Source organism: Austrofundulus limnaeus, unplaced genomic scaffold (assembly GCF_001266775.1).
Source record: "Austrofundulus limnaeus strain Quisiro unplaced genomic scaffold, Austrofundulus_limnaeus-1.0 Scaffold232, whole genome shotgun sequence".
Taxonomy (NCBI): domain Eukaryota; kingdom Metazoa; phylum Chordata; class Actinopteri; order Cyprinodontiformes; family Rivulidae; genus Austrofundulus; species Austrofundulus limnaeus.
In genome coordinates this window covers 625,354-637,241 of record NW_013952634.1, presented here as the reverse complement: position 1 = coordinate 637,241, position 11,888 = coordinate 625,354, and the positions used below count along the sequence as shown (strand labels likewise).

The window sequence follows — 11,888 nt, the reverse complement described above, 5'->3', positions numbered from 1 at the left end:
GTGTGTGTGTGTGTGTGTGTGTGTGTGTGTGTGTGTGTGTGTGTGTGTGTGTGTACTCCACCTGTGGTTCTTGTCCTCCATCTGTAGTGTGTAGACCGTGTCATCAGCAAGCAGGGTGCGTGTGTGTCCACCGTTCTCGCCCCACTTGAGCTTCAGGCTCTGCGGGCCAGCGGCCGAGCATTCGAGGGGGGGCGGCGCTGGGGGCAGAGGGCGTGTCTTCGCGAGCAGCGACGGACTCATGGGGCCGGAGCCGATGGCGTTCACCGCCTGGATTTGCACTCTGGAAGTAAACGAGTTAGCGAGAGATGTTCAGTTATGCCGTAAAAAGCACTTGTATTAAATCGAACGCCTCGCGGTGCAACAAGGGTTGGTGTCATCGTGGCAAAATGAAACAAATAAACAACTATTTGAATTTTAATGAGAATATACAAAGGGATTGTGATGATAAGCTCAAAGTAAAATGTGCATGAAACTGCTGGAAAATATATGAACCATCTAACCCTGTGTGCTCTCAGAGCGTTAGCAGAGCTATTTGTCTAACGGTGAGGCGAATTTAGTGAAGAGCCTTTCAGCCATTACCACTCTCCACATTATTATTTAATGCACTCTCCTGCATGGGACTTAAATGTGACAACCACGTCCTGCCTCTTTCTTTTCCTAAATGAACAAAAGTTCTGCAGAGGGGGGAAAGGAACTAATGAATATCCACAGAACTAGTTTGTTCACTTTGCCTGTTACAAAAGATGTGCTACAAGATAATTAACAAGGATAACACATTACATATAATATATATACAAATGTGCCTTTAGTATAAAAGATTTAAATGAGTCTTTCTGCATCTAAACTCAAAAACAACTCGTCATCTACTAGTAAAAAAAATATCACGAAAAACCTATTTCTTTTCTCTAAACTCCCCCGCCGGCTCACTTCTAAGAACTCCCCCTCCCTTCTTCATGTTTCCTGTTTCAGTGTCTGATCAGATGATTAGTATCCTTGCAGTACAGGGATTCTACCTTCTGACATATTACGTTTTTTGTTTTTTATAAATGTCATGTTTGTTCACTGCGAATAAGTTGAAATGAGGAGGAAAGGGCAACTCTCATCCATCCATCTGTACCTCATATTAATGACTACTATTCAAAGTATATACTATGGTTGTACAAAAACAGTAAACGCATCTACCGTAAAAACAAAATGATCTCATACTGTTTTGTTTCAGAAAAAAAACTACAATACTATTTACCCAATAAATTCCACAGCAGATCTGTGGGTTTGACAGCCTGTTAGCAAAACATCTCACAAATCCTACCAAGCACAAACATGACTTTAATTCTGTCAATTATACAGATTTTAAGCAAAATTCTGGTGTGACAGTAGCTTAAATTTATCACTAAAATATACTCCAATCATTAACCGAACCAACAAAATCTTTGTGTGGAGTTTGTATGTTTTGCTCGTACGTGCATCGGTTTTCTCCTGGTACTCCAGTTTCCTCCCACAATACAAAAATCACACACGTTAGGTTATTTGACAGAGTGTCACTGGGTGTGAGCATTGAGTTTGATTATTTGTTTGTCTTTATGTAGCCCTGTGATGGATTGGTAATCTGTCCAGAGTGTAACCCACTTCTTACCCAATGCCCACTGGAAATGGGTACAGGCTCCAAGCGACCGAGTGTTTAAAGAAAAATGCATGGATGACTGGGGTTATAATTATTTTCCTGAACTGACTGTGGTTCAAAACAACAACCAGAATTTAACTAGCCAAACAGGTAAAAGCTTTCCATTTGATAATTACTTAATGAATGATTATGTTTCAGCTGTAAACAAGTTATTTAACCCTAACTGATGCAGTGCGTAGCTGCTTATTTGTTAAGCAACCTTGTTGAAAGACCCAAACTGTGGTTGTGGAAAAAATGTTAATCTGTTTAGGGTCAAATTATTGGCATCAATCAGAGAAAACAACTAAAGCAATTTCTGAAACTACTAATAGGGTTAAGAATTGTCCAACGTGTAATTAAAAACAGGAAGGAGAGTGGGGAAATATTCTCTTCAAGTGAGGAATGTGGTTGGAGAGACATCTTCAACGATCTGTCAAACACAAATGTTTGGTGAAATCAACAGCAGAACTCACTACTATGTTTAATAATGACAATAAGAGCATTTCTACAAGCTCTATAGCAGCTYCTCCATTGTCAAGTCTCACGGTTCTACACAAGTGTAGGTGTGTCTCCATGGCAGTGTGTCCCTCACTCTGTAGGCAAGACTGTGAGTAGATCATCAGTGAGCGACGTTGGCTGTTGTGGTTTTCTGTAGTCGGACTTCATTTTTAAGACACTGTTTATAAATGTGTGTGTCTGCATATTTTTTGATGACAGTGTTCTGCTGATGTCAAAATCGCTTGCATACAATGCTTGGTTGACCCGCCTAGAACCACCTTTGGGGTGGATCCAAAAACTGCGCAGGAACTGGAAATTGAGGCACATTTGGCCAAAGTTGAATCAATGAGAAGTGAGAGGAACGCCCTTGGAGAAGGTGCTAATGTGAAGGGAACGCAAGGGATTGGGACTAAATAGCTGTGTAGCTGTAAGAAAATCACTTATCAGAGAGGCTAATGGGAAAAAAATTATTTCCAATTCACCCGCTTCGGCTGTTATCATCCATTAAATGGACGTTATTAGTTGTTATCAGTCCCATAGAATGGCTTCAGATTGTCAGCTGGTTAGTATGAGGAATAAAGCCACTACGTTTTTTAAGGCCATCTGGTTAATATGAGGCATAAAACCACTAAGGTTAATTTTAGAGAAAATGACATGGGCTACGATAAAGTAGACCATTGTTGCAGGCCCAATGTAGAGCAACGGGTAGAGCGCCGGACCAGAGAGCGGGAGAGCCAGGACCGAGACCAGGCAAGGGCAGCGAGAAAACAGCCCCACCCCACCCCTCCACCCAGGACAAAAGATTTATTAAAATATGCTTTTGTTATTTACACATTCAATGTCATTGATATATTAACCCACTAGGAGGCACTGTTGGGACAGACTGAAGCCATTCTATGGGACTGATAATCGCTAATAACGTCCATTTAATGGACTGATAACGTCAGAACCCGCTGTCCAATTTGCCAGGGAGCATAAAGACTGGACTCTGGAGCAATAGTCGTGGTTTGATTAGTTTAAACTGACCCTGTTCCAGAGTGACAGGCACATCAGGGTAAGAAAAAACGTGGTTAACGTGACGCACCTATCATAGTGCCTGTAAACAAACCTGTGGAGGCAGGTGGTCAGGTCTAGGTTCAGCAACAGCATGAGCTCAAAGAATGAGGTCAGCTGACTACCTGAATATACTGAATGACCAGGTGGTACGGGTATGTTCCAAGATGACAATGCCAGGATTCATCAGGCTTAAATTCTGAAAGAGTGGTTCAGAGAGCATGACGCATCATTTTTACACATGGATTGGCCACCATAGAGTCCAGACCTAAAGATCTTTCAGATGTGTTGGAGTCGTCCAAATCTCCCATCATCAATACAAGATCTTGCTTTAAACTCCAGGAACAACGAAATATTAGTGTGTGACCTTGTTCTTGGATTGGAAGTGTAGTTTACTGTTAAGGCTGCATAATAAAAAAATGAGGGATAGTGGTTTTTTTTTTTTTGTTGTAAACATGAGGTTAAATTAATTCAGTTTCAATTTGAGTGAGCTGAATTTTGAACTAATTCTTGTGAGAGGTGAACTAGCAGAATGCTGCCTGTTTGTTTTGAAGAGATGTAAGAGAGTCCTCCTCAGCACGGGCAGAGGGGAGCCCCATCATTGTCAACAACAAACTGTTTATTGTGGTGGTTCACAAGGCCATGCTAATAAAACATGAAGCACACAAACACCCACATCTGAAAGTGACGGGCAGAACTACACTCTTTGGCCCTCACAAGCAGAAAAAACAAACAAAAAAAAACCTAACTCCACTTCACAGGTGTGCTTGTGTGCACACACATGCACGCCCACATGCACAAGTAAACACACGCACCGTGTTCTGCCTCAGCGGCAGCCATTATGCAAGAGAGCGCAGCGACACTGGGACAAAAACAACCTCAGAGAGAAAACAGTGGGCAAGTGGGGTGATCATCCTGCCCCTCCACAATTTCCCATAAAACCCTGCAGAGTGTTTGTGCTGTCAATTCAGAGAACTGGCTATAAATTCACCAGGAAAAACAATCAGCTCATACTTTGTCACCAAAACAGATCTGACTGGACAGAGCAATGGACAAAGAATGTCCTTATATATTAAAACTAATGCAGTTTATAAATTCTGTGTTCTCCATCATGATGGAGATTTTCCCTGAAGAAAATGTTTTTCTTATAAGATGAGTAGTTTTATTTTAACTGTCCATAATCATAATGTTAAGGTTGGTTATTGTAAAAAGAGGAAGGTTCACAACAGTAGCTGGTAATACAGATGATTAAGTAGCTGTTTACGGCTGCTTGGTTGGAACAGGTGTCACTTTACAGTTCCTGCAAACATTAAACAGCTGACTCCAATAAATCCACTTAAAAGTTGTATTAGATTAACATCTATGTATGAGATGGAAATAATTGTTAATATGGGGGAAAGGTCTGATTATCACTTTAAATAGATTAGTAAATACATTTACTTATCAACATTAAGTTATCTAATGGTTTTGTACACCATGATGGTTCTTTTTGCTGCTTGTTTACATCACAGAAAATTGGCTGGTATAATAATATAGCCTGGCCCTTGCCTTCATAAGCAGCTCCGCTCAATTCTAGTTTCCCTTCACTGCTCCGTCTGGGACTTCTCCCATAGACAAGGATTTCGCTGGCAGATTTTTAGCCAAACCAATCACAGAACAGAACATCGGCAGTGTCTGCTTGTAGTTTATTTTACCTGGGCCAATCAGCAAACAGAAGGTGGAGTTTTGAAAGACGTCGATTTTCTGCGCAGCGTCTGCTAGTTAGTTTAGCATACGGCAGTGGAGGAAGTGAATGAAGCCAATCCGTGTTGATAAGGCTTCCAAATTAAATTTAATTTGTCTGACAAAGCAGCAGCTCTCATTTACAGTCGTCTCTGTACTTTTCTCCTCTCAGTAGGGTTGTTTACAGCCCTAAGCTTCTTAGCTTAGCCTCCTTCACAACGACACTTCAGCAGAGGCCACGCCTCCAGCAAGAATCACTTCTCTATAGCCGGGAGTCCAGACCCTCGTACGAAGCAAAGTGAAGGACAAGGGTCTGGTTTTTACCAGGCTAATAATTATATAACCTCATTCAAAAACTCTAAATTAGTCCAAACCAGCATCCCAGTTAAAGAGTTTGCAAATGCATCCTCTATTCTCATAATGCTGGGATTTTGTGTAAAACGTAAACAAAATCAGAAAACAATGTTTTTTTTAAATCACATAAATCTATATTTATAAACCCTGACTGTAATTGAATTTAAATTGGATTTATGACTTGAACGTGTTCTTTTCTCTTTTGAATAGTGCACTGAGATGACTTTTGTTGTGAACTGGCACCATATAAATAAAATGAACTGAACTGAAGGTGGCACAGTGGAGCAGTGGTTTAAGCAGTCACCACTCTCTTCGGGTCTTTCTGTGTGGCGTTCACGTGTTCTCCCTGTACACACACAGGTATTCTCCAGGTACTCAGGTTTCCTCCCGCACACTATACACATTCATTATAACTCTTAATTGTCTCTAGGTGATGGTGAATGGTTGTCCATCTCATTTGTCTCCATGTGTCCCTGTGGTGGACTTGACACCTGTCCAGGATGTCCCTCACCTCCCATCTCTGATTGAATGCTGGAGAAAAGCACCGGGGGCCTCATGCACAAAGACTTGCATGGATTTCTTAAAGAAACATGGTGTACGGTCACATTTCTATGCTCATTTCATCTTTGATACATCTGAAGTTTTGCGTGAAAAGGGGTGTACACAAGCTTTTTGTGGGTACGCACTACTGATACATGAGGCCCCAGCTCCTCGCAACCCATTTAGTAAAATGAGGGTAATAAAAATGTATGGATCGATTGGTTAATAATGGAACATATTAAGCATATGCATGTTTAAACAAATAATTTGTTCCATTTTACAAAATAATTAGGTGTAAGTTTGAATTTGATTTCAGCAACATGTCTTAAATTAGTTGGGAAAGAGGCGACAAAAGGCGGCAAACTGTGGTGTTATATACGAGAAAAAGCTAGAAGAGCATTTTGAAACAAAGCAGGATCATTGGCAGCAAGTCAAAAAGAGACTATAAAACAGAATTCTAGTGAAGCTGGATCTCTCAGAAGTAAAAATGAGCAGAGATTCAGCACAGTGTCGAGGGCTACTGTTTTGAAACGTGGTGCTTCTTTCAAACTCAAAATGACATTAATTTGAATCAAAGAAAAAAAATTGTATAGGTCTTCTGGACGGGTTCTTCTCTAATGAAATGTTTCATCTCTCCTCCAAGAGACTTCTTCAGTCTGAGAGTTTCAGGCAAAATTCAGGCTTTTAAGCCCTGCCTCCATGTGACTGATACTCACATCACATGGCTATCGTTCACACCTAATTAACACCTATTGTTAACAGGGGGTGGAGTGATACTGGCAATAGCAGCGCTGTAGGAGGGGGACAACTGAAAACGGAGGCCTCCACCTCTGTTTAATGATGGACGGTCTTTCTTCACAAAAATGGCTTCTTTTACTCCTCTCTCAAACCAACGTTCCTCTCTATCAAGAATGAGAACATCCTCATCTCTGAAAGAGTGACCGCTGGCCTGTAAATGAGTGAAAACTGCAGAGTTCTGGCCATTAGATGTAGCTCGTCTGTGTTGGGACATTCTTTTGAACAGTGGCTGCTTTGTTTCCCCGATGTATAACTGGTCGCAGTCCTCCTGGCACTTAACAGCATATACAATATTGCTCTGTTTGTGCCGGGGCACCGGATCTTTGGGGTGAACCAGCCTTTGCCGTAATGTGTTTTGGGGTTTGAAAGCCACTGGGACATCATGTTTAGAAAATAAACGTCTCAGTTTCTCCGAAACACCCGCAACATACAGAATAACCACTGGTTTGGGTCTGGGTTTGGGGTCTTCATTTTCACCTGAAGGTTGCATGGAATCCTGTCTGTGTTTACTATAGTGAATCAGCAAATCATTGCAATTGGTTTTATTTCTATTTTGAACACACTGTCTGCACTTTTTCCAAACTGGGGTTTTAAATCTCCACAAAAGATTCTGATAAACGTGGTGATCAGACATCCAGTAGCATAAGGATATCATGTCTATATTTTGTAAATAATATCAGGTACTGTGGGTTTTTTACATTATGAAACCTGTTAAACCACACGTGGGCAGTGACTTGCCGGTGGGACACATCCAGCCTCTTCCTCATTGGGCTGCAAGAAAATCCAAAATCTCCCCCCTCCCCCCCCATTTGAAACAGACTTTTGCAGGGTTTGTTTATTTTAGTTTGAAGGCAAGTGTTGTGGTGTAAATGTGCGCCAGAAGCATCAGAAGCCTCTCGACTGGTAAACAGAGATCCGAGTTACCATCATGTCCGAAGACAAATATTGATCCTGAGTTTTAAATGAATTATGTAGTCCTGTAAATAAATACTTCTGTTTATTTGACTAAAGTCAGTGACGAAGCAGGGAGTTTAGATTGAGAAAAACAAGTGTTATTAAGGACGACGTTTTAAATCGGAACTCTCAAACGAAACAAGCAGAGAGCATCAGAGTGGGCGGAGGCATCAGAGGCTTCGCTGCCCAGACTGCAGAAGCTAAAACGGCCTTTTTCCCAACATGTACACATCCAGAAATGGAACCGATGCATCAACATAATCGAATTGCATCAATAATTGTTCCATATTCACGTCGCAGCCTTCTGAATAGTAATCCAATTGAATTTTGACGTTTTTAAAGACCCCCCCCCCCACACACACACACACACACACGCACACACACACACACACACACCCCCACACACACACACACACACACGTGTGCCCCAAGTAAAAAGAGAAGTTTCCACTAATGAGACGACAACAAATACAAATCTTCTGTTGCTGACAGTAACCTGCTGCTGTCCTTCACTTCTACCTCAGAAGGCTTCAGCACACATGGTCAAACAACAACTACATTTTATTTTCAATAGGGGGAAAAAAACAAGCTATTATATAGTGCAATATGATGCTGGTGTTTGAAATGCTGCAAAAACACATTTTTTAAACAAATGTTTTTGGAAATGTTCATTATTCACATTAAATATGATGTAATAAAAAGTTTAAATTATCAGTATGACTGGTACAGATTTCTATCACCCAGGTAATACCTGCAGGTAATAAAGCTCATATCTGTTACTAATTATAAATGAGTGAGAAGTGAGTTTGATCCAGCCGTCTACAACAGTCCCAGTTCCTTAAAGCAGACATATCATGCAAAATCCACTTTTTAGCTCTTAAATACATTTAGTTGTGTATTTCAAGTCTCTAGGAGTGTAAAAGAGTTTAATTTAGTCTCTCCTGGTGCTGCGTAGATATCTTTATATTCTGTTTGGGTCCAATTTTTCAGCTCGTTCAGTTTTCTGAACTATTATGTCACAGAATTTGTGACAGAAAGTCTGGACCTACCAACTACAATTTGATGGTCTTTGTTCTCCTCAGACTCTGGGTCAGACTCTGGCTCCAACATGTAAGGCTGGATGGACAAGTCTTCTGTTGTTGACATCTTGTAATTAGTTTGTAAATAAAAAAGTTTCTGTGCCAATAGGTAAGTGCAACCTCCTCTATCAAACTGGAATGGACCGGTCTGGATCCTGGATGGGGGCGGGGTGTGAAGCGCCTCGTTTGGATTTAAAGAGCCAGCCTCAAAACGAGTTGATCTGAGACACACCTCTGAAAAGGGGTGAAAGAGGGGCTTGTGGAGTTACAATAAGGAGGAATTCCACTTTCTATAGACCCTGACTGAATGATTTAAATGTGAAAAAGGAGGATTTAAAAACATGTCTACTTTAAGTGGCGTTTTTGGGAAACCGTGGAAAAAATTTTTTTGTCTGGAAATGGTCTTCTGACATTACTGTATGTTTCTGTATGTATTAAAACTGCACTGATAAATATGATTCTTTTTAAGGTGTAAAAAATAATCTTTTTTCAGCCATCAAACACTGGTGGTGAGAACATCTGATCTCATGAGACTTGTTTCTACCATTTTCTTCCCAGAGAAGTTGTGCATTGTTGTTGTCACTACACATTTCTTGGACATTTATTTGTGACTCAAATGTTTCTGAGCTGTGATGTTAATGAGGCAGGCTATATATGTAAGGTTTACTTTGTGTCAAAGACAATAACTCGTTTTGCAGATGTGACTCAGTACCTGTATTCGCTGTCTGGCTGCAGGCCCGTGACAAGGTGACTAGTCCCCGACTCCACAGTCATGGTTTGCTCGTCCACGGTGATGATGTAGGAGGTGATCTCTGCACCATTACTGTTGGGCTCGTCCCACTTCAAGAGGAGACAGGAAGACGGGGAGTGGCCGTTCTCCGAGGAGCTCGGGAGGTCCAGGAGGGTGAGGGACGAGACCTGGTCGGGATTTGTTGCCGGGGTCCGGAAACTCACCTTCTCACTGTATGGACCAGCACCTGCCTGATTGACTGCCTGAGTGTCACACAGAAAGGACAGGATGATAAGAGACAGAAACAAGGGAAGAGCTGACTAAAAGGTGGGATGAATGAATCAGAGGGCAGCAGGAAGGGAATGATGAAATGAAGATGAACCACCAGGACATTACGACAAAGAATGATGCTTCAAATGGTAAAAAGCTAAAGTAAAATAAATTGTTATAAGCTAAACTAGGGAAAGAAAGTAAAATAGACCCAAACTTAGAACAGAAAAATGATAGAAAACCAGCAGGAAAGAGATGAAAAAGCATTCAGTCTAATGACTAAATTGCCTAATTATACAACAAAAAATTGGGGGATAAATGTGAAGTGGAAGGAAAATAATATGAGTTTTGGCCTCAAAGGTTTGTTACAAAACAGTCATCAAACAGCATTATGAAGGCTAAAGAACACACAAAGGTCAGGGGTAAAACTGAGACATTTCCACAGTGGTTAGTTATATTCATCACCAGTTTTATCTGTTTATGTTGTTCAGTCGACTGGTATAAAGAGTCAACTTCATAACCAGAGACGAGTTCATTACAAAAGACATTTGCCAAAACAAACCAATATGTTTTACAATAACTTTTACCTGTTTATCTCACAGAGTGGTCAACACAGGACTTTTCCAAAAAGCCATTAAGAGCCAACTGTCTGCTGAACCTCTCAGCTCCTCCTCTGGCTGTAGGAACGAGCCCACTGATGAACACATCCATGTTGAGATTTTTAACTGCATTCAGCAGCTGAATAAAATCCTAATTCAGGAGTTCTGACTGTCGGTTCATAACTTCATCACTTCCTGTATGAATGATGAGTGTATTCACAGTTGGATATTCTGCTGAGATTTCCAGAATCTTCTCTGTGAGTTCAGACACTTTATCAGCAAAACTCAGAACTTTGACTTTTTTCTTGTTCCAGAAGCCTCTGATCTCATTCACCATTTTATCTGTGATGATCAGCATTTCTTGGTTCTTGAAAGTCTCTCTTTGGACTTGCTTAGGCTTTGAGCTGGATCTGGTCTCAGGTCCCTCTCTGAGGTCAGATAGGGAACTTTGTTCAGACTCAGCTTCTTCCAGTGGTGTGAATCTGTTTTGAAGAAACACTGCTTCATTTCTCTGGCCGTTATCAGGTGTTTTGATTACAGCCTTTCGCTGCTTTATTCTCCTTGCAGGTGGAGAGAAAACATTTCTCTGTAACTCTGGCCATTCGATGTCATCTAAGAGCTGAATCCTTCCTGAGAGATTTTTTGGTCTGGCACAAACAGAGTTCCATACAGCTTCACCCTCAGAAGCAGTTTCCATCTCCTCTCCATGTTGATCTCTCCTCTCAGCCTTCTCATCCATTTGAACACATGTTGAGTTCTCCAAAGCATTCATCTCTTCCAGACGATGAATCTTGAGCTCCAACACCGTCACCTTTTGGAGAAGCTGGCAGAAATCCTCTTTGGAAAAGTAAGGAGGCATCATTGAAGCTTTTCTGTACTCACTCTCAGCAGATGATGTTTCAAAAATCTTCTCAGTTTCTTCAACAGCCAAAAATAAAATCCAATGTTCTCTGCTTATTCAAGATCATCCATCACGTCGGGGTCACCAAATTGTTGGAAAAATAAGCATTGTTCAAAATGGTATGTCCGAATAAACAGGATTCAGTTGGATTTCTTCTTTAAAACTTTATTTTCAATCTTCTGACTCCAATCAGGTTCAAAGAACAGCACTCAGCGCACAGGCCTGTCAGACCTTGGGCTGATATCAGGAAAACCCAAACACAGCAGCACAACTCTGCTCAGAAGCAGAGACTCTTAACACCCCGACAACTTTCTTTCTACTATAATAATGAATTCAGCTTATAGTGTACATCTCTTCCTGGTTACACCCCAGAGGTGTTACCTGTTACGTCAGACATCAGTCAGTTTTGTTTAGGCTAAGAGAAAGAACACATGGTAACACACATACAGCTTGAACCAAAAGTTCTACTAAAATACAAACTATCTGTTTATAACAAATACTTTTATAAATCACTGAGAACTGTAGATAACTGTAACACGTGTTTCTAATAACACAAGAGCCAACGGTTTTGTATAAAATAAGCCTTGATATCACTTCTTAACGGCACAGTGTGTAGGATTTGTTGTTTTCAGTGACATCTAGTGGTTGAGTGGTTGAATCATCCTCCCTGGTCCTCCCCCCACCCCCACCCCCCGCTTCCAAACACAAAGGAGTTGCTACGGTGTCTCTC

At 41.1% G+C, this 11,888-nt stretch overlaps 1 protein-coding gene across 1 annotated transcript in view; it reads right to left on the bottom strand.

Moving 5' to 3' along the window:
- Nucleotides 1-11,888, bottom strand: part of fndc3ba (fibronectin type III domain containing 3Ba) — a gene marked incomplete in the record, with an annotated part of 135,262 nt that overhangs the window by 14,730 nt on the left and 108,644 nt on the right. The window contains 2 exon segments of the mRNA XM_014019819.1: nt 62-280; nt 9,371-9,651. Coding sequence (XP_013875273.1) covers nt 62-280; nt 9,371-9,651 — 500 coding nt within the window.